This window comes from Rhinolophus ferrumequinum, chromosome 6 (genome assembly GCF_004115265.2).
Source record: "Rhinolophus ferrumequinum isolate MPI-CBG mRhiFer1 chromosome 6, mRhiFer1_v1.p, whole genome shotgun sequence".
NCBI lineage: Eukaryota > Metazoa > Chordata > Mammalia > Chiroptera > Rhinolophidae > Rhinolophus > Rhinolophus ferrumequinum.
This window is the reverse complement of record NC_046289.1, coordinates 72,753,775-72,777,236: the sequence shown is the minus strand read 5'-3', so window position 1 is coordinate 72,777,236 and position 23,462 is coordinate 72,753,775. Positions and strand designations below refer to the sequence as shown.

The following is a 23,462-nucleotide window of genomic DNA, read 5'->3' as shown; positions in this document are numbered from 1 at the left end:
TTAAGTATTTTCTATTATCTTATCAAATATTGGTCTATTTTTCAGCTCATCAAAAGTAGCATTGGATATCCCCATTTATTGCCTCGTTTTTGTTCTTGTTTAATATTTGTACTTTATTTTTTATTAAAGTATAATTATACAGTGTAATAAATGGGTCATAAGTATAGAGTCAGAGGAGTTTGAAAATTGCAAACTTATAAGCCACACACCTTTCAAGCTATAGAATATTTCTTTCACTCCATCCAAATCCCTTGTGCCCACCCAAAAAATTTGCAACTCACAGAGGTAATGATTGTTCAGCATTATTTCACTATAGATTAGTTTGCTTATTTTAGAAGTTCATATTAATGCAACAAACAGTATGTTTTGTATCTGGAATCTTATTAGGCATTGTGTTACTGAGGTTTATCCATGCTATTATGGGTATCGGTGGTCCTCTCCATTTTATAGCTAACTAACATTCCAGTGTGTGTGTGTCACTATTCTATCTGTCATTTGTAGATATTTTCTCTAGTTTATTGCTATTTTTAATAAAGCTGCTATGAATATTTTTTTTTAATTTTGTGGACATATGTTTTCATTTGCCTTGGGTAAATGCTTAGAAGTAGAATCCTTGGGTTGTGTTAGATGTATGTTTAATTCTATGAGAAACTGCTGAAGTCATTGTCCAGTTTATACTCCAATTAGCAGTGTTTAGGAATCTGGTTGCCTCAACTACTTACTTTTTATTTTGAAATAATTTTAGACTCACATAGAAGTTGCAAAAACATTTCAGAGTTCTCTTGTACATTTCACCCAACTTTCTCCAATGATAACATCTGTGATCCAGTGGTCATAGTAGAATGATCAAAACTAGGATTAATACAATGCTATTAAACTAGAGATATTACTCTGATTCACCTGTTTTTACATGCACTGTTTTTGATGTATAACTTTAAGAAATTTTATCACATGTATAGTGTCACTACAATCAACATACTGTTCCATGATCCTAAAAACTCCCATTGCACATTTTCCCCATTCGTACAACGCCTGATAAACTCCGGCAACCACTGATGGTTTTTCCATCACTATTATTTTGTCCTTTTGAAAATGTTGCATACATGGAATCATGTATTATGCATGGAATCATAATGATCTAATAAGTGTCATCATATGTTATGTAGCCTTCTGAAATTGGTTTTTTTAGTCAGCATAATACCCTTGAGATCCATCCAAGTTGTTGCATATATCAATAGTCCATTCCTTTTTATTACTAAATAGTATTCCACTATATTAATGTACCATTTATTCATTTTCTATAGTTGCTGTAACAAAGTACTACAAATTAGAAAGCTTAAATAACAGAAACTTATTGTCTCACAGTTCTGAAGGACAGAAGTCCTAAATCAATGTATCAGAAAAGATGATTCCTTCTGAGGGCTCTGAGAAAGAATCTGTTCCATTCCTCAGCTTCTGATGGTTTGGTAGCAATCTTCTGTGCTCCTTGGCTATAGAAACATCACTCCCATCTCTGCCTTCATCTTCATATGATATTCTTCCTGTGTGTCTGTCTCTGTGTCCAAATTTCCTCTTTTTATAAGGACATCAGTCATATTGGATTAGGGCCCATCCTAATAACCTAATTTTAACTAATTGCATTTGTAATGACCTTATTTCCAAAGAAGGTCACATTCTAAAATACTAGGGGTTAGGACTTCAACATACAAATTGGACTGGGAGAGGCACAATTCTACCCATGACAGCATCCATAGGAAACTATATACAATATATTGTCTAAAATGTTCCGTTTTCAACAAAAATTATGAGATATGAAAAGAAACAGAAAGTGTGACTCTTACACAGGTAAAAAATTGGACAATACAAACTGCTATGGAAAGGGTTCAGAGGTTGGACTTAGCAGAGAAAGCTTTCAATGTACCTCGTTTAAATATTTTTTTAAAAACTAAAGGAAATCATGCTTAAAGAAGAAGGTATGTTGACAGCATCTCATTTAATAAAGAATATCCATAAAGAAGTAGAAAGCGTTTTTGAAAGGAACAAATGGAAGTTCTGGAGTTGGAAAGTATAATAACCAAAATGAAAAATTCACTGAAGAGGCTCAATTGTAGATCTGAGCTCCCAGAATAAGGACTCAGTGAACCTGAAGGCAGATCTACAAAGATTATGCAATCTGTAAAACAGAGAGAAAAAGGAATGACGAAAAATGAACACAGACTTAGAGACATATGGGACATCATTAAGAAAACCAACAAATACGTAATGGTAGTACCAGAAGGGAAGGAGACAGAAAGTAACAGAAATAAATATTTGAAGAAATAATGGCTGAGAACTACCTCAAATTGACAAAAAGCAATCTACTCATTTCAGAAGCTCAGTAAGTCTATGTGGGATAAACTCAAAGAAATTCACACTCAGACACATAGTAAAAATGTTGAAAGATAAACAGAAAATCTTGAAAGCAAAAGAGAAAAACAAATCTTTACATACAAGGTAATTCTAAAAAAATTAAAAACTGAGTTCTCAACAAAAAACAATGGACTGAGACTATTCAAAGGAAACCCCCCCCCAAAAAAAAATACCATCAATGAGAAATCCTATACTTGACAAAAATATCTTTGAAAAATTAAGGTAATAAAAGACATTCCCAGATAAAAACAAACAGAGAGCATTTATTGCTCTCAGATCTGCTTTACAAGAAATAATAAAGGAAGTTCTTTGGCTAAAAGCAAATGATCCCAGACAGTAATCTGCATCCTCACTCACAAACAAAAGTACATCATTAGAGGTAATTATTTACTTTAGGGAATTATAAAATACAGTGTAATTGCATATTTATTCTCCTTTCTTCTCTTAACTGAATTAAAGAGCAATTATATAAAATGATTTGTATGTAATTGTATTGTTGCGCCTATGACATATAGAAATGTAATATATTTGACAATAAAAGTGCAAAGATAATTGCAAAACTGTATTGGAACAAAGAAATGACACCAGATGGTAACTTGAATCCACAGGAATAAATGAAGAGAACTAGAAATGGTACATAAGAAGGTTAATACAACAAATCCCAAAAACACATACTTGTTTTCATATTTTTCTCTCATATTCTTAAAAGACATGAAGTTATAAAGATATAAAGTAATAATTATAACAATAAATTTGTGGTTTATAACATATATAGATCTAATATGAATAAAAATTATAGCACAAAAAGAAGAGGAAATAGAACTCCATAGGATTAACTTTTCCATATGTCACAGCAATTAAGTTAGTAAAATTTTAAAGTACATACTAATAAGTTCTGATGCATATTAAAAGCCCTAAAGTAACCACCAAGAAAATAACTGGGAAATACAGTGAAAAATAATGAAAGTAATTAAAATATTACACTAGAAAAATACTCACTTGATGCTAAAGGAAAGGAACAAAAAAGACATGAGACATATAGAAAACAAAACTAAAATGACAGACAAAAATCCAACTGTATCAATAATAACATTAAATGTAAATGGATTAAACAATTCAATCGAAAAGCAGTGATTATCAAACTGTTTTAAAAACTGATCTGTAATTATATGCTATCTACAGGATACACCCTTTCAATTCAAACATAAAAATTGGTTAAAACTAAAAGGATGGAAAAAGATATCATGCAAACAGCAAACATAAGAGAGCTGGAGCTGCTATCATATTATTAGACAAGATAAACTTTAAACTAAAAAATGCTACTCGAGATAAAGAAGGATTTTATGATGACAAAAGTCCAACCCATCAGAAAGATATAACAGTTATAAACATATATGTACCTAACAAGAGAGGTAATTATTTAGGTAATTATAAAATACAGTGTAATTGCCTATTTATTCTCCTTTCGTCTCTTAACTGAATTAAAGAGCAATTATGTAAAATAATTTTACATGTATTTTGGTAAATCCATGAAGCAAAAATGGACACATTTGAAGGGTGAAATAGATAAATCAACAATTATAGTTGGAGACTTCAATATCGCACTTTCAATAATAGAACAAGTAGGCAGAATATCAACAAGGAAACAGAAAAGTTGAACACCATAAACCAAGTAGACCTAGCAGACATCCATCCTATAGCAACAGGATACGCATTCTTCTCAAGCATGGAGGGAACATTCTCCAGGATAGACCATATCCTAGGATATAAAACAAACTTTGAGAACACCAATGGGACTTAGTTGAACGGAATATACATTTTAAAGTTTTTCCAGAGATTTGTCAATATATAAACATTCAGCAATTTTTGTTTGTTTGCTGTGCTGCTCTAGTAGTATGGGATATAAGGATCTGCAGTTGTCTTGGGACATATTCTGGTGAGGCTGACCTGAAAATCGTTGAGACACCCACTAAGCTGGATGATTGTGTAATAACATCTTAATTGGAGTAATTTTTCTGTTCTTTTTATTCCTTTCACCTTTTACTCTTTTGGAATCCAGCATACTGTGGCTTAAATATTTATATTAGTTCTGTCCTCTTATCAGCTACTTTGCTAGTCCCAAGTAAAAGGTATATAGTGCAGGAAGAGGAGTAGACTGAGAAGGAAAGATAAAGACCAAAGTCTCCAACCTGTAAGGCCCCAAAGTATCTGTGGTTGAAACCCTACCGATGTGGGTTAGGAGTATTAAGCTGTGCAAAAGCTGTGTGGTGGTTTTGTGATGTGATTGAGGTTGGAGGAGGAGCTGAGCCCAGCTGAGGGTTTGTGTACAGGCTGCAGGTGCCTGGGGAACACTGTGGCTCCCAGCACAGAAATAAATGGCTGAGTCTGTGGTCTGGGAAGAGGAAATATGCAATGAGCTGTTGCGTTCTTTAGGGTCTATTTTAGCGGTTAATCTTCCATTCACCTTTGTCCCTGAAGTAATGTAAAACAGGTTGATGAGACCACCCCCAGGATTTTGGCGAAACCACTGCACAATGCTCAGAGAGGTGGAAAATTTGCACCGCAGCGTAGAACTGGCTCCCTCCTGGAGACTCAGGGCTGTGGGACTCTGCTCCACCTGCACCCCTCTCACACCTGATGAGAGACGGAGAAACAGTCACAGGCTATGGTCACTATCACACCCACAAAACCCAGAAAAGGCCCTCATAAATTAGGAAAAGGGTAGGAAGTCTGCAAGATTCATCAGCGACTTTTCCTCCCTCTCTCCTTCCCTCCCTCAATAATACTCCTTTCAGATGCCCACCTGGGACAGCCCCAACTTACAGCAAATCGGGGTGCACAAAAGCGCCAGCACAGTGCCCAGCAGCCTCTTCATGATGCGTCGCTTTGCTGCTCGGGGCATTTTCACCCTCAGGTATATTTAACTATACCCTGTGGTGGTGAGTGGCAGGACTGGGCTCTGGAACTGTTCCTGCTCCTGCGACCAATCAGTCTCACCCCACAAACCCAGCCAGGCTGTGACAGGAAGCCCCACCCCCCAGCCTCACCCCCACTGAGAATGTGCTGGAGAGCGGTGAGAGAGAGAGGGGAAAGAAAGATCCTTATTCTCTTACCTGAGGGACATTTTCTGACAATCCTGGATGTACTAGAGCGTGAGAAGGAAAGGGCGCGGCCTCCTCCCTTATCTATGCTAATTACAGTCTGGGGAGGATCCTGGAAAGAACATCCACAGTTTTCAATCCAAATAACTTTGTTAGTGTTCTAACAAAAGGATCTTTACTAACCGATGAATTAATTCTATGAGAGTCATTCCAGTCATTCAAAGTAATAAGAACAAAAATGTTATGCATTATCTACTTAATGAATTCCTATTATTGGAATATGTGAACTATATGGATTGGGACTTTTCTGGAATAACCAAGACTTGTGGGAAATATTGTTATAAGCAATGAAGCTAATAAGACTGTAAATTGTGAGAAGAAAATTAGGATCAATTTACACATTGCTTTTAGGTATTTTCCTTGCTGCTGTATAATATGTTTTGTTTTTCTAATTTTTATCTGTAAAGTCGTCCTGTCGTTCAGGCTTGCAGTTCAGTCAATCTGTTTCCTAATACCTGTCTTCCTCTTTTCCTCCCCCTGTCCCTTCTCATTACATTTCTACTTCCATATTCTCCTTTTTCCCCCCTTGCTTTCTCTCTCTTTCCTCCTTTTTTGTTTTCTAGTTACAGGAAAGAGACAGAAAGAATATGGAAGAAAAGGTGGCATTCAGTGGTTTGGAAATAATTTTAAAACAGCGAAATGGAAGTTCATATTTCCGCTGATATCTAAAAATTTTAGGCAATAAAAATTTAGAAAATTCTGAAATGTATACTTTGGAATTCTCCATCTTCCCTTTTGCTTCATATGACTCTGTTTCCTCCAGGAGTCTTTTCTGATAGAGAATGATAATGACATAGATCAAGATAATGATAACAATGTAAATACAGACATATGCATCACAGCTGTCAACTGCTAGTACTTGAATCAAGGAATAAGGCAAAGCTGTTAACTGAAAAGAATATTCAACAAGAAGTATGTTTCTTATGGGCTGATAATGATTCCATTTTTCTTCACACACAATTTTTTTCCCTCTTTACTCTTACTAGCCCTCATTTACACACTCATAGAATTTCTCAAATCTTTCAATGACTATTTACAACTAGATCCCTCACAGTAGTCCTTGGTTTAAGAAAAGCCTAATTGACTAACTCTTTGGCTCAGCCTCAGCCCAGCCTGCCTTTCTAGGTAGGGTTGTACCTGTGGACTGACTTGAAGCTCCAAAAGTGTCCACAAGGACAGAGATTACCATAGATAGGACAATACGACCCCACAGTGCCTTTTTATGAAAATAAATTATTTTATATAATGTAATTTTCTGTAATGATATAAAAATAATCTGTTTAATTCTTACCTATGAACTTATAAAAAATGAGCCCTCTAGTGTGAATTAATCCAGTTAGCCATTATATTTAAGAGTATTCTAGACCTGGGAAAATACAAACATAAATTAGATACTGTATCTTCCTTCAGAAAGTTTGTGATATAGTGGGAGAGACAAATATCTCTGTAAATGTAATAGAAGCATACCATACATACTACATGAACGACAGTAACAATTACTTCAGGCCTATGTTACAAGAGACAATTCAATGAAAAACGTGATACTGCATGCCTTCTGTGGAGGTGACAAGAGAGGAAAATAACCAGTGCAAAGAGAAGTGATCTTTGAAATGTGACCCTTCATTTTAAATGCAAGGAACAGAAAAGACGAACAAGTATGTGGACAGAGCCACTGGCAACATACATACCACAGAACACACACACATACACACAGAACCCACACACATACTAAAGAACACAAGATGTGTCTGTCACTTGAATCTGGGCACAATGTGTAACCTTAAGCAACTAACACTGTCTAGGCTTAAGGAAAATGCTTCTTCACATACGTTAACATTTGTCCTTGAAATTGCATTTGAATATAGGAAAAATTTGTAAGTTGCACTGCTACTGACATAGAAGGCAAACTGATTTGGAATTTGGGGGATTTGAGGGAAGAGAAAACAAAATTTAATTAACTAGACCAATCTTTATTTCTGGTCTGACATTAATATAGCTCCTCAATATTAGTGTTTGCATGGATATCACTTTCCATAGTTTTACTTTTATGTCATTATATTTAAATAGGGTTTCATGGAGACAGTATGTAGACAAGTTTTTTAAAAATAAAAAACCATACTAATAATCTCTGACTTTAAGTTTGTGTGTTGAGACCATTAATAATTAATGTAATATTGATATAGTTAAATTTTGGACTATCATTTTATTATTCTTTTTTTGTTTGTGTACTCTGTTTTTGTTCCTCAGTATTCGATTATAATTTCTCTGTTTGCTACTTGACTATTTCTGTTTGTATTGTGTTTCCAGTGGCCTTTTAATGATTACAGAATGACGATTACCGATACATTCACAGTCTATTTAGAGTTATAATTTCAATGTTTCAAGCAAAATTAGAAATCTTACAATTGTAAGGTTATTTTAGGCTCCCTACTTTATGTTAGAATTGTAGGTGTCTTTCATCTTCAGACTTGAAAATTCAACCAGGCAATATTATAATGATTGATTTCAACAATAATACATATTTTAAGTAAGGAAAGAAAACTAGCTTCTTGTATATTACCATGTATTTATCATTTTTTGCTGCTCTTCCTTCTTTCTTAAGTTCCTAATTTTCCTCTGATATCATTTTCCTTCTGCTGAAGATCTTTCTTCAGAATTTATTTTAGAGCAGCTCTGCTTACAAAAAATTCTCTCAGTTTTCTTAATTAAAGATTATCTTTATTTTAGTATAATTTCTGTAGCAGACTTCCACTACAAGAGAACACAGAGTTGAAAGGTTGTTTTTTTCTATGAGTATTTTAAAAATATAATGGCAGATACATCATGTGGACTCTTGCAGGCCATTGTGAAGACTTTGCCTTCCATTATGAGAGAAATGGGAAACTATTGCAAGAATTTGAGTAGGAGAGTGACATAATGTGGCCTATATTTTAAAGAATCACCTTGGCTGTTTGTTATAGATTGAACTTTTGAGCCCTGCTCTCCAAATTCATATATTGAAACACCATCCTGATGTGTGATAGTATTAGGACATGAGGCCTTCGGGAGGTAATTAGGATTAGATGGGTCATGAGAGTGGAGCCCACATGAATGGGATGAGTGCTCTGTTATAACTCCCAACAGAACTTGTTTTTTTGTTTTCTTTCCCTCCTGCTCTGTCACATGAAGATACAATGAGAAATTGACAGTCTACAGCCTGGAAGCAGGCTCTCACAAGAACCAACCATGCCGGTATCTGATCTCATACTTCTAACATCTAAAACTGTGAGAAATCACTTTCTGTTGTTTATACGCCACCCAGTCAATGGTACTTGTGACAGCAGCCAAACTGAGCAAGACACTGCTGCATTAAGAAGGGACTATAGGAGATCAATCAGGGAGACAACTAGTGGGCTCTCGGAGTAATTCATTTTTGAGATGAGGATGGCGTGACCAAAGAGGTAGCAGTGGAGATGGTAGCTTTAAGTGGTCAGATTATGCTTTAATTTATAAAGATAGGGCTGACTGATTTTCTTAATGGATTAGATGTAAGCAGAAAAATAAGAGTCAAAGATAACTCTGAGGTTATTACCAGAGATACTGAAAGAATGAAGTTGCTGTCAATTGAAAAGCAAAAAGTAGTGGGAGGAGCATGTTGGAGGTGAGTTCAGAAGGTGAAAGATCAGAAGTTCAGTACTGGTCACATTAAATAGAATCCTGACCCTGTAGCCTGCAGTACGTCCAAGGGGAAGGAGAATATTGTTACAGGTCTGTCTCTTCTGGATCTTGTCTGACATGACCAAGTAGTAAAAGAAGGAACATGTTAAAGTTCCTGTTTTTTTCTCAGGAGTCAAGCACTCCTTAGAGCTCTGCGCCTCACCCTGCTCATTTTCATCAAATGAGAGACATTGCTAAAAACTGGTCAGGCTGTGTCCTTGAGTGTCTGAAAACTCCAGTGTCTCAGGAGGTTTGTGTTCAGCTCCCCATGCAGTCTCAGGCACTGTGTCACTCACAGCACAGAAGTAGACACCCGAGTCGCTCCAATGGGCTGATGATTTCCTCAGGTGGAAGGTGCTTTCACTTTTCTTAAATTCAGCCTGGAAATCTTTGATGCCATTAACCAGAGTTTTCCCTGCTAAGTTCTTGAGAATAAGCTGGAGGTTTTGACTGGGGTATTGGACGTACCAGAAGAGAGAAACAGATCCACCATAGGTAGAGGTATAGTTGCACCTCAGCTCCAGAGAGGTTCCTTCAGAGACAGTGATGTGACCATCAGGCTGGCTCACTGACTGGGCTCTGGTTCCTCCTGCAACATCAAGGCGGAGTTAGTGAGACTAGGACAGACCTACCTCTAAGGAGACTGTGTCTCTGGTCAGATTCCAGTCAGAGCCATGTTCCTTCCATGGAGGCAGAAGCGTGCAATACACTATTACTTACTCACTGTGAAGAGCAGCCCAAGCAGCAGAAGGGTCGCTGAGAACATGCCTAGGCAGTGAGCGAGCTGAGCTGTATTCTGGACGATCTGCCCTGAGGAGCAGGAAAGAATGTGACCAAGTATGCTGAGTCCTTTTAAATGGGAAAATCTGAGATTCAAGAGATCCCTGTTCAGGCAAGTTCTAGAGGCTGTTAGTAAAAGATGCTTCCTTGGCAATGACTGCTCCTGGTGTTGAGTCTGCTCAGAATGTGCACCTCAGTGAGCTTTGAGGTAAAGACGTTCATAGGAGGGAGGTAAAACTTATTAACTGGGACATTTCCAGTTTATGCAACATCGCCCTCTGGCGGTCAAATATAGAAACAGATATTGGTGCCTCGTTTTTCGAACTAACTCCGTTCCAAAAGTGCCTTGGAGTTCTGAAACGTTCAAAAACCGAGGCATGGTTTCCAAGAGAAAGTAAGCAAAATCGATTAATCCGTTCCAGACCTTTAAACTCAACCCCTGAAATAGCTATTTAGCATGAATTTTACTATCTAATCATACCATAGATCCATAAAATGATACACAATGAAAGTAATAAACACAATATATTGTACTGTAAAAGCAATAATAAATAAACACAATGTAAAAACAGTACTGTAGATGATAAAAATGAAAATGTAATTTTTTCTTACCTGTAATGATGATAGTCATGGTTTGCATGGATGGTCCCCTCAATAATCACAATAGGTGACGATTCTTCAGGTGCTCTTTGGTCCTGTACAGAATCGCAATAGGTGAGTGTTGTTCAGGTGTTTTGTAGCCCTCTTTCATAATCACTGTAGGTGACTCCTCTCCTGCCATTCCTTCCCTTGAGTTTTTAAACCACTGACACCTGGTTTAGATTCACTGGCTCTTTTCCTCACTAAAAATTTTTCAATTGACATTTGCTTTTTCCGATGTCTTAAAATTTGTCTAAAGTGAGAAATAGCATTATCATTGAAAGTGTTAGTGGCACGACTTACAGCAGCTTTATCAGGGTGATATTTTTCAACAAAAATTTGCACTTCAACCTTTTTTGCGTTCATTTCTTTAATCAGTTTAGTAGAAACACTTTCTCTTCCCTCCTGCTCCTCAGACAATTCCTCAGTTGCCGCCTGTTGCTGCTCCGTCAGAATGTGCTGAAGTTCTTCTGTGGTGAGTTCAGACGTGTCGTCTTCCACTAACTCCTCCACATCATCACGACTCACTTCCAAGCCCATGGACGTTCCCAGAGACACAACATCCTCAACAATAGGAGCGTCCTCTTCAACATCGTCAAATACACGTTCAGGGACAGCGTCTGCCCACAATTTCTTCGATGCTGACTTCATTGTTCTGTGAGACACATCCCCCCATGCTTTGTCTATGAGATGTAAGCAATGTAGGATATTGAAATGATTCGTCCAGAACTCTCTGAGGGTTAGCTCTGTGTCCGAGGTCACCTCAAAGCACCTTTGGAACAGTGCTTTGGTGTAAAGCTTCTTAAAATTAGATATGACCTGCTGGTCCATGGGCTGGATGAGAGGAGTCGTGTTGGGGGGAAAAGCTTTACACTGATAAAACTGAACTTTTCCATCAACTCGTCCTCCAAGCCTGGAGGGTGAGCTGGAGCATTATCCATAACAAGCAGGCATTTCATTGGAAGATTTTTGTCTTGGAGGTATTTTTTTACACTTGGCCCGAACACTTCATGCACCCACTCAACACAAAATTGCCTGGTTACCCAAGCTTTGCTCTTTGCCCTCCACAGCACATGCAACTTGCTTTTTATGACATCGTTTTTCTTAAATACCCTAGGGTTCTCAGAATGGTAGACTAGCAAAGGCTTCAACTTAACATTCCCACTTGCATTCCCACAAAATTAAAGGGTTAGCCTGTCTTTCATGGGCTTGTGTCCTGGCAATCATTTTTCCTCCTTTGTTATGTAGGTCCTCTTTGGCATTTTCTTCCAAAAGAGGCCCGTCTCATCATAGTTGAAAACTTATTGAGGAAGGATACACTCTGCCTCTACATAATCTTTAAAATCCAAAACAAATTGGTCAGCGTCTTCTTTGTTGGCACTGGCAGCTTCACCATGTCTCACCATGTTGGGTATGCCACTTCTCCTGTTAAACTTTTCAAACCACCCTCTTCTTGGCTTGAAAATATCACTCTCAGCCTTTGTTCCAGGGGTGTTTTTGATGAGGTCAGCATGCAAATGTAAAGCTTTTTCACAAATTATGCTCTCAGAAATGCTGTCAGCAGCTAACGGTTTTTCATTTATTCATATGAAAAGCAATTTTTCCACTTCTTCAATTGTCTGTGCTCTTTGTCTTGTAAGTGTTTTAACACCTCTTGCAAATTGGCTCCTTCAATGGCTTCTTTATTTTTTAAGATGGTACAAATTGTAGATTTGGCAATACCAGACTGCATTGCCAGATCACATACACGGACACCACTCTCATGTTTGGAAATAATTTCCTTCTTCACCTCTATTGTTGTTATGTTAATGATTCTCTTGGATTTGCAGCTTTTATTCATTTCTCCCAGCAAGGAGTGATTGGCAGACATGAACTCTGTTGATTGCACACAGTCACAAACAAATTGGTTGCAAGAGATCTACTTTGATTAGCTGAACACAGATTTATGCACTGGGTTCCACACAGTCACAAAAACAAATTGGTTGCAAGAGTGTTCCTGAGACGAGATGAGCACAGATTGATTTCACACAGTCACCAAATAAGCCCAAATATCACCTCCGTGTTGTGGGGTGCTCAACATCCAACAGCTAGGCCTCAGGATCTTGCACTCAGCAGAAGCCACATGACATGTTCAACTTCCAAGGCTTGTTCGAAAATCGAAGCATTTGCTTTAGGTTACAGCGTTAGTAAATCGAAATGTTCGTCAACGGAGACATTCGAAAACCAAGGTACTACAGTAGAGACTTAAGGTTTTATGTGCCCCATCTCCTTTCTACTCCAATCTAACTGGAATTTCTTAGCATTATAATCTGTAAGAGTGTTTTCAGGTGTCTACTTCCTCAGAGAATATTTTAATTTTATGAATTAAGTAACATTGTGTGATCCTATGAAATAAATTGTATTACCATCATCATTTTATAAATGGGGAAACTGAAGCATGGAAAGAAAGATGTAATTGTCCAAATCACACTAAGTGACAACTGGAATCTGTCCCATTAGTGTGATTCAAGATTTCACATTATTAACCATTGATAATTTAACACTATTTCCCTGTCGAGTAGATATTATCCTCACTTAACAGAAAGGTAATCAAGTCTATATGAAGCTAAATACTTTGTCCAAGGACACACAAGAATTAAAACATAATTCTGTTAGACTCCAAACACGGTTCCTCATGTATGTATGATATTGTACTATTCTTTAGGAGTACATGTAATTTCACTGAAACAAACAAACATTTAAGGTAAAATTCAGAAGAGAATAAAAACTAAAGAAAATCCCTAAGGAACCCAAACTCTGGAGGTAAGGCAGTAAAGACGGTATCAAAGAAACTTCAAATGTAGTCCAGAGAATTATGTGGCAAATCAGAAATAACTTGGGTCCTGAAAGAGAAGGGAAAGGAGATTTAAGAAGAAAGGCTTGTCCAACAGAGCAAATGCGGAAAAAATATCCAGTAAGATGATCACTGAATAGATTGATTTTTAAGAGCAGAAAGATCATGATTTGGATCTTTTCAGCAGAAACTAAACTGGAGTGGGATAAGACATGAAGATGAGACAAGGAAGAACAATATTTGGATATAGTAATCTCTTTCCAGAGGTTGACACCTGAAGGGGAGGAAAGAGACTCGGTATTAACTAGACAAGGACGTTGAAGAGGGAATAGTAGGGTTTTTAAAGGTTGGGATATATTTACCTGCTTTGGGAAGGATCTATAAGCAGTGAATCAAAGTTCTGAGGAGACAGGTGGGTTTGGAATATAGACCACAGGTAGAAGGACCATGTTTGGTAGGAGAAGGAACAGTTATTTCCAACATTATTGGAATGAAAAAGGGAAGAATTGGTTTAGATATCGATAACTATTCAGGATGTGAACGCCGAAAGTTGCAACATGTATTAATTTGTAATGGAATCTTTTTTGTTCTGTTTTTATAAATAAGAGAAATTAAGTGTCTCCCAGGAGAATGAATGGAGGAGATTCTGTGCAGCAATTCTGAGAAGTGTGAGAAATTTTGAAATAGTCACTGTAGGAAATGACAATAGCAGATGATTATAGAGAAAAAGAATACTTTCTTAGCCACACTGTTGTTCTAGTTAGTGTTAAAAATGACAACAAGTTTCAGTGACACCGGTCTGATTATCTGATACTCTGCTTATTAGACAAGGTATACATTACAAGAAGGCAGATCTTGATTGGGAATTGATAAGATCACTGATAGGACACAGAATTGGGGCCAGAACAATGAGGCTAATGATTAGAGACTGACTGAAGTAATGGCCCATGGAGTTTAAGTGTTACAGAAATAAATAAAAGACAAAAAGCCTACGAGATATAAGATGACAATAAAGGGGCAAAGAGGCTAAATGGTCATATATAGTCAAAGAACAAGGGCAGCAGAAGTAACTGTGTGGGACTTTAAGGATGACAGTTTTTAAACAGGATGTAAGATTTCAGACGTAGAGCAACATCTAACTGGAGAATTATCGTCAGATCTTCCCAGATGTGGCCATGGGTGTTAATCTGTAAAGTGGATTCTAATTAACAGTCTTTAAAGTTGATGAGTTCACGTGGACTCATCTGAATTGTCCATGTGCACATTTAAGTCATGTATATTTAAGAGCTGTGTGAAACTCGTCAATATATAAGGCAGAGTGTTTGGTGGTTTATAGCGACAAGAGTGACAAAAGGGGTAGGAAGAAGTCAGGATGAAAGGCATGGGCCTCAAAGGTGCAAAGACAATAAATAGTCTGGGTTCTTATGGGCTGGGAGGTGAAGAGAATGATGTCCCTACCTCTAAACCTGAGGTGACGTGTTGAATATGATGGAGATTAAGGAGCAACCACAAGAGAAAGAAACTGTATTCCAAACAGTGTCAGGTACCAGTTTAGGGCATGTGGAAGGAATTTTCACAGAGGTCATTGAATGTTTGTTTAGAATAGGATGGAGATTTAGAGACCAAAGTGGAAAGCTTTCCTTGAGAAGATCAGAGGCAGTGAGGTCAGTTTAGAAAATAAGAGTCAAATCCCTTGGTGAGTCGTTCCTCTCAAGAAGGCAACTCACAGGTAGGACTGAATGTGCTTCCAAAGGTCTTAGTACAGAGGAGCGTGGCCACAGTAAACTTAGTTAGTGCTCAAGTCTCTCCGCAGGTGTCATAAATCAGTAAGTTGTGGCTATCCAGATGGATTCAGCTCTCATACACTACATTACATTACACTACAATGTTACATTACATTACGTTACATTCAAAAGTCTCCATGTGCTTCTATTTATAGATAGAAGGTTGTGGACGGAAAAAAGGTTCTATGGAAAGGAACCTCACAGTGTGATCTGATCCTAAATTCCTAACTGTGCAGGTCATGGTGGGTGGTCATGCCCTGGACACATTTAACTTTTTCAGTAAAAGACATCTGTGCCTTCAGCCAGCCCTGTCCATTGCTCTTGTGCATCTAGTTTAATACATCTCTGAAATAAGGGTAACCACCCTCAAGAGAGTACATCATCTTGTTAACTATCCTGAAATCCGATCCCATCCCTGCTTTTTCCCACCTTCATGCAATCTTCCTTAATTCCAAATGCATAAAAGAAGCTGCAAACTGCCATTTCTTGAAGCAATTGTTTCAATCTATTGAGATCTTGCTTCCAGTCATATCCTGTTTTGCTCAAATAAATTCGTATCAAATTTCTTTACAGGTTTGGACATTTCTGATGTTGACAAGGTCTGGAAAAGTGTATTATTGCTCCCTTACAACCAAAGCCCAGGTGCAGAGGGCACACCTGGAGCAGCATTCCTCAAGCCCTGGAATCACTCCACTCAATGCTTATAAATAATCGCCCGGGTCTCCAAAATGGAGGCTGTAATGTGCTGGAAGACTGTGCACTGTTTATTTAGGTTGACTGGGAATCTACTTTCTTGCTTCTCTGACTATTGAGAATTTAAGTATCTGACCCCTGTGCTTTCTTTCTGAGCATCATTCCTCTCTCCTCTTCTATTGCTTCCTTATCTGATATGGCACCTAAAGATGATCTTCTAAAGATGTTTTAGAAATGCCATCAATCAGCACATTCCTCTCTCTCTTCCATTTCATCAACCTGCCAAACACAAAGTCTGCATGAACCCCGTACCCACTGTTAGGCATGGATGGAGGAATGAGTCGTGATAGGCCAAGATTGGTCTTTTAGAATTTATTTGGTGAGTTTGAGCTGTGTGAGGTCAGGCTAGAGCAGAGGGAAAAGATCATAACCTCCACGAGCAAAGAGGGGTATGGAGTTTTATAGGTAATTGTTCCCCCTTCAATGACAAAGGGTTTCAGGGCAAGACCAAGTCCTCCAGCTCCACACCCTGGCCCTAGGTCACCATCCAGGCCACCCAAGCCAACCGATCACAGGCCCCTAGGACATAAAGCAAGACAGAATCAAGACAAGATGGCTCTAAGATAAGGTTCTGCTCCAGACCTAAATATGGCTTAACACCCACTGTCACAGCACATTGGCACCATGCACTAGATTCTGGGGTCATGTTAGTTATGGCAAAGATGGTGGCTAACAAATCTTATTGACCACATACTATGCCACAATGCAATGGGAACCCTTAATATTTACACTATGACAGGTTTGCTCATCACCCACAAATAGTGCATTTACTTCTTCATTCCTACCTTCAGAATCCTGATGTTCTTTTAGTTGGCAATGTTCTTAGATAAAATACATGCCTTCCCTGGACTTTCGCGGGCTGGAGTCACCATGGACTCTGGTGATCGAAATCATCAGTGCTGATGCGCTCACTCTCAGCTCATCCCCTGTGGTGTGGGGGCTGCTCTTCAAATGGGATCTTGTTCCCCTTTCCGAGCTCAGAGGACCAGAAGGAGCTACTGCACCAATGAAGTCACCTACAATGGCTGAGGGTTGTTTGCCATGAATAGAAACTATTTCGATGAATTATTACATCTTTATATAATTAATAAAGATATATGTCCTAAGCAATTCGTCATCCTTTTCTATCAACAAACTTTTCTACTTCTAATAATTCAAAATGTCAATAGCTAGGCTCCTTGATACTACATGTCAGGGTCAAAAGTCCTACATTTGTATCCCCAACAGAGGAGAAAGACATTTCTCATCTTCGGCATTTCAAAAGACGGCCAGAGTTTAGCCATGTCTGAAGTCATGTCTGTTTTAACAAATGTGTGCTTAGTCAAATAGTTCAGGCACAAAAAAGAAAAACTGTAATGAAAACACCTGAAACTTCGATTTTACTTCACCTATCGCCTTATAGTTAATACGAGGCCATTGTATAATTTAAAACTTTTTATTGGAGTCTAATATACATAAAAGAAAGTATAAATATAAGTATACAGCTTGATAAATTTTCAGAACATTGGCACACCTGATAACCAGTATCTAGATCAAGAAACAGAACATCACCAACACTTCAGAGCTCCCTTTATGATCTTTATGATTCCATTCCACTGGTAGCACTATTCTGACTTCCAACACTATAGATTAGTTGTGTCTGCTTTTGTACTTTATAGAAATGGCATGTTCATTGGCCATTTGAATATCTTCTTTCGTAAACTACCTGCTTAAGATTTTTGCCTTTTCTCTCAGTTTGTTTGTCTTCTTGATATGGAGATCTTTCTGTTTCTAATCAAAATGAGCCCAATGACAATAATTGCTGTTGCCACGCAGAAGGCTACCTGTCCTTCTCCTTGTACCTGCCCCTAAAGAAAGGAGAGTCTGTGAGACGGATCCTTTCAGGGACTTTGCTTCACCTTTGTGCTTGCACCTTATGTCTCCCTGTTTGGCCCCAAAAAGATGGCTGGTCAGCCAATGACAAGTAAGATTCCCCACGGGGAGCGGGGTGGGGGGGGTGAGACTCAAGCCAGGTGCAGTCGAGTGGGGACCAACAGCAGAACCCACGGGGTTCATAGAGGTGGGCATAGCCCCCCACCTTCACCTGGCTAAGGAGAGCCTCTGCCTCTGTGGCTGCATTCCTTCCCACAACCTGCAAGGGAAGTAATTCAATGATGTGCTCTCCATCTACTCATATGCATAAAGGTTTTGTCCCTCGGGGAACTACATACATCCTGAGACTTATGGTTCAGCTGCCTGCAGGCAAGAGTGATTGGCTTGAATCAGTTTCCTATTATGTATAGGATTCACAGATCTTGACATTGACAAGCTTTATCTCCTTTACTTCTCCACCTAACTAATAAAAGCTAATGTGTAGGCCCAATTAAGTGCTGCACAACCCTTGGCCCTGCTTCCCTCTATTCATGGCTACTGTCATTTCTTAACCCTGCACCGCCCTCCTCGCTCCCCACAACCCTCGTGGCACAGGACTCGACAATTTGCTCCAGATAGCTTCTGTTTACTGGGTATCCTTTTAACACTTGAAATAACTTAACTTTCAATGCAATTTTAATATAGTCCAATTGTGATGCTGAGATTTTTTTTTGTATCCTGTTTAAGAAATATTCACCTAACAGAAAGTAATGAAAAAGTTCTATATTTTCTTCTATACACTTTATATTCTTCATTTTATTCTGATGTTCAGATTTACTCTATCTGATCTGCTATTTACATGTGATGTAAAGACCAAGATACATTTTTTCCATATGACAAATTATTAAATGCCATTTATTGAAAAGAAAAAATTTTTACCCTTAACAAATAGTACAAATATTTTCCAATTTTTATTGTTTCAGTATTTATTTTATCACCTATTTCCGTCTGCTCATTTCGTTTTTCTCTTTCATTTCAGTGTTTTCTCTATTTTTAGATTTTTGCTTCATGTTTTACAGCCACCATTTACTTATTACATTCATGATGCAATTTTTCTAAATTTTTGTTCTAATTACTAAAATAAATTATTCTCCGAAAGTTTCTCTTCCTCTTTATACTCAGGATATTTCCTTTCTCATGTTCACATGTGTATACCCTTATTTTGTTTCTTACAATATTCTTATGTCTTAACTACTTGTGGTGGCAAGTTAATCTGAAAATCATTCAGCGTGTTGCAAATCATTTTTCTTGATAGATTAACATGATCATGTGCTTATTCTTTTTTAGCCTGTTAATACGGTGTATTCCATCAATTGATTTCACATATTTAAGCTGCCTTGCATCCCTGAAAATAATCTATTTGTGTTTCTTGTATTATTCTTTGTATATATTTATAAATTCTACCTGCTAATATTTGTTAAGAAATTTTGTCTCTTATTCACGAGGGAAATTTCCCTGTAGTTTTCTTTTTTTCTATGGTCTTTGATTTTTGTGTCAGGGCAATACGAGCTTGGTTAAATGAGTTAGAAATTATTTTCATCTTTGTATTTTCTGGAAGCAATTGTGTAGAATTCATGCTAATTCTTCAAATGTTTTTTAGAATTTTCCAAAGAAATCATCTGAGCCTGGAGATTATTTTCATTAAAATTTAAATTTCTTCATATACATTGTGATTTCAGATTTCTCTGACTCCTGCTCTGAGGAGAGATAAGGGGGAGCTGCTCCTGGAGCCCCACAGCAAGGTTTGGGGACAGGCTGCAGGTGTTTTGAGAACACTGTGCCTCTGCGCAGAAATAGGTTCCTACATCTGCAGTCCGGGCCCCTAAGATGTGCAGGGAGCTGTCCTTTCTAGTCTCACCAAATCGGGCTCTCAGTCTTTCCTGCTCCAATACGTCTCCAGATTTGACCAGCATCATCAAGAGAACAGGACTTCCCCCAGGGCTTTGCTTATACCACTGTATGCGGTTAAGAGTGGTTGAGGAATTGCAGTATGACGTGAAGTTCTCTCCTTCTTGTAGGACCAGGAACTGAGGAAATTGCTTTAGCTCTTGTCCATTCACTTCTGTTCAGGAATAAAGAAAAAGGAAGCATCTGAAAAAGTCTGGTTATGTCTCTATTCTCTGAGCTACAATGGTCTCCCTCATTCTTGCTATTATTCTTTTTGTCATGTTTCCCTTCCGAACCCCTTTTATCTTCCTTCTTTTGCATGTTTTTCTCCCCAAATTTTTTTCTCTCAATCAGAAAATCTCATTCCTGCCTATGCCACTATGTTGAATTCTCTGGAAGCAATTAGAGAAATCTGAAACTCACGTGACACGTGCACCCATAAGAACAACGCTAGTACTGTGAGTAGCATCTCCCTCTTCTTCCTCTTCAGAGTTGCCAAATCTGACTGCTGCTAAGTGGGTTTTCTTTGTACAAGCTTCTTCTATACCCAAAGAAATGTATTCTACCACTGTCTTTTGGAAAGAAGGGGGAAAGGTGTGATTGCAATTTGAGACAACCAATCAGATTTCGCACTATTTTACTCACCAAACTTCAGAGGAGGGTCTATGTTTGCAGATGCTGCCCCCTAGTGACGGGACTGAAAATAGCTGATTTTATATCCTATTCCTTATACACAGCTTTCTAATTCAAGTGATATATACATATATATTTGTCAAGGTTGGAAAGAAAGAATTTACTGATATCGTTGGGGGGGGGTAATTTGTCTTTTAAAAAATGGATTGTGTGATTTAAAACTAGGGCATCAAAAGGAAATAAAAAGTTTCATTTGTTATTTCCAGTTTCATCCAGAGTCATGTAGTGTGTGTTGGTGCTTGTGCTAATGGAACATATTAAGTCACAGGCATTTTGAAAAATGTGGGAAAGACTCATAATTTATTTTTTAAATTATTTTTAAATGTACCTGTTTCTCTATTCTCAGACAGATTACCTTGGTTGTAAGTTATCCAATGTGGAGCTCATATATACTGTCCCACTCTGTTACTTTTCCACGTATCAGGGATTTAAAAAATCAATATAAGTTGAAAAGAAATCTAATCTATCAGATATTAATTTCTCTAAGAAAGCTTCCTTAAAACAAAATACTTGGGTAGAATAGCTTTCTCTGGTTCCACAGAAATTCAGTCTCACTTTGCACAGCACTTACCACCCTGTATTATAACGACCTGCTAATTGTCTCAGTTGGCCACATGTACCTTAAAGGTATAAACTATATCATGCTTAAGAACTGTGCTGTCCAGTACGGTAGCTGTTAGTCACATGAGGCTATTTAAATGTAATTAAAATTAAATAGGAATTTTAATTTAGTTTCTCACTTACACTGGCCACATTTCAAGTGCTCAATACCCACATATGGCTAGTGGCTATTGGACAGTGCGCATATGGAACATTTCCACTACCTCAGAAAGTTTTATCGAACAGCGCTCCTCTAAAATGTAGGGTCAATGAAAACAAGGAGTTTGGTCTGTTGTGTTTGCTGATGTATCACAAGTAATGTCCCTGACATATGGTAGGAACTCAATATATTTTGTCTAGTTCTTATCATCATGTTCCCAGAAATTCTCCAAGACCTGGTAAATAATGGACACTTAAACACTTGTTGAAATATTTCAAAATATCTGTGTTTGCACATAAAGTGCATGAGAGTTTGAACTTAAAATATTCCAAAACCCAATTTAAATGCACCCTTCCATGAGTGTAAAGAAACAAAGGGTGTTTGTAGCTATTTATAAATGTTACTTTTGGGAGACTGCAATAATTTCCTGGTCTACCATAACAAATTACCACTAATTAGATGGCTCAAAACAACAAAACTTTATACTTACAATGCTGGAGGTCAGAAGTCTGACCTCAAAGTGTCAGCAGGCCGCACTCCCTCTGAGTACCCTAGGGGAGAGTCCTTCCTTGCCTCTTCCAGCTTCTGGTGTGTCCAGGTGTTCCTTGGCTTGTGGCTATATAAGTCCAATCAATGTCTACCTCCATTGAGAAGGCCTCACATGAACTTCTCCTCTGTGTGTCTCTCAAAAGGTACTTCTCGTTGGATTTAGGACCCACCTGGATAATCCAAGATGATTTTACCTGAATATGCTTAACTTAATTCCATTTGCAAAGTCTCTTTGTCCAAATAAATTTCCATTCACAGTTTCCGTGGAATAAGGTGGACATACATTTTGGGGGCCCAGAATTAAACCCACTATAGGAACTCTAATGTCTTTGAAGTGTTGACATATAATGTATTCCATAGGTTAAGGGTTCAGTTGACAAGATGGCCCCCTCAACTACCACCTCACCCCACCCCCACCCTATAAGTCAGATGCAAGTCCAACCCCATGTTGTTACCTGTACTTCTGACCAAATATATCAGCGGTTCCCAAGACCCCATCCTCAGGTTTCATTAATTTGCTAGAGTGGCTCACAGAACTCAGAGAAACATTTTACTTACAAGATTATCAGTGTATTATGAAAGAATATAACTCAGGAAGAGCCAGATGGAAGAGCTGCATAGGGCAAAGTGTGGGGAAAGGGTGTGAAGCTTCCATGCCCTTTCCAGACATCACACTCCCCAAGCCTCCACGTGTTCACCAACGTGGATGTTCTCTGAATGTGTTATTGAGCCAGACTTAGTTTTGCCACACGATTCGAAAGGCTGAAATTGAAAACATCAGAGATTGGAATGAGGAAAGATTTATTGATCAATAAAGTGCCTACCAAGAAGATGGGAGACCTAAGGGTGACTGAAATTATCTTGCTCTCTGGACCAGGCCAAGTGTTTTTAATGGGATAGTGGAAACCGGTTTGCGGAAGTGCTGGTGGGGCAAGTTTGAATTAGAGGACCTTGGGATAATTTGGCTATTTATGGTAAAGAAGTGTCAACACCAGATCTTCCTGGACAATGGACCCTTGGCTTCTGAAAGGGTTCCATTGTTCAAGTTCTAATTCTGTCCTGGTCCTTTGGGTCTGTGTGTGGGTCATGGGGGGTATAGTGTGGGAGAACTTTGGTTCTGGGTGCAGCTAGATGTCAAGGTTCTCTTCTCTGACCATGCTTCAGCTGCATGACTTGTGGTTTTGGTCTGTTTTCTCTGGAAAGCAACTCAGTATCTCACTAAACAGGATAGGACCATTCTGAGCTTGTTCTGGAGTTACAAACGCTGTTTTGGAGGGCAGTTATGGAGGGTACAAGAGATAGGCATGATTGACTAAATCATCGGCCTTCGCAATTAAACTCAATATCCAGTCCATTTCCCTTCCTTGGGGGTGGAGGGTTGAAAGTTCCTGACCTCCAATCACATGACTGAGGCTTCTGGCTACGAACCCTCATCCTTAGATTACCTAAGGGCTTTCCAAAAGTCACCTCCTTAATGTACAAAAGTTACCTTTATTCCTCTTCTCACAGGAAATTCAAGGGGTTTTAGGAGCTGTGAACCAGGAGCCTTGGAAGAAGACCAAATATAAATGAGAAACATATTTTGGTAATCTGAATAATCAAGCATA

At 38.2% G+C, this 23,462-nt stretch overlaps 2 gene segments (V, D, J or C); both read right to left on the bottom strand.

Annotated features, from left to right (window-relative positions):
• Nucleotides 1–3,965: 3,965 nt before the first annotated feature.
• Nucleotides 3,966–5,368, bottom strand: LOC117022732 (T cell receptor alpha variable 22-like). The segment is given in 2 exon segments: nt 3,966–5,043; nt 5,233–5,368. Coding segments are annotated over 2 exon segments (609 nt in total).
• Nucleotides 5,369–9,460: 4,092 nt separating this feature from the next.
• LOC117023180 (T cell receptor alpha variable 8-3-like) lies at nt 9,461–10,237 on the bottom strand. The segment is given in 2 exon segments: nt 9,461–9,855; nt 9,987–10,237. Coding segments are annotated over 2 exon segments (441 nt in total).
• Between the last annotated feature and the right edge of the window lie 13,225 nt (nt 10,238–23,462).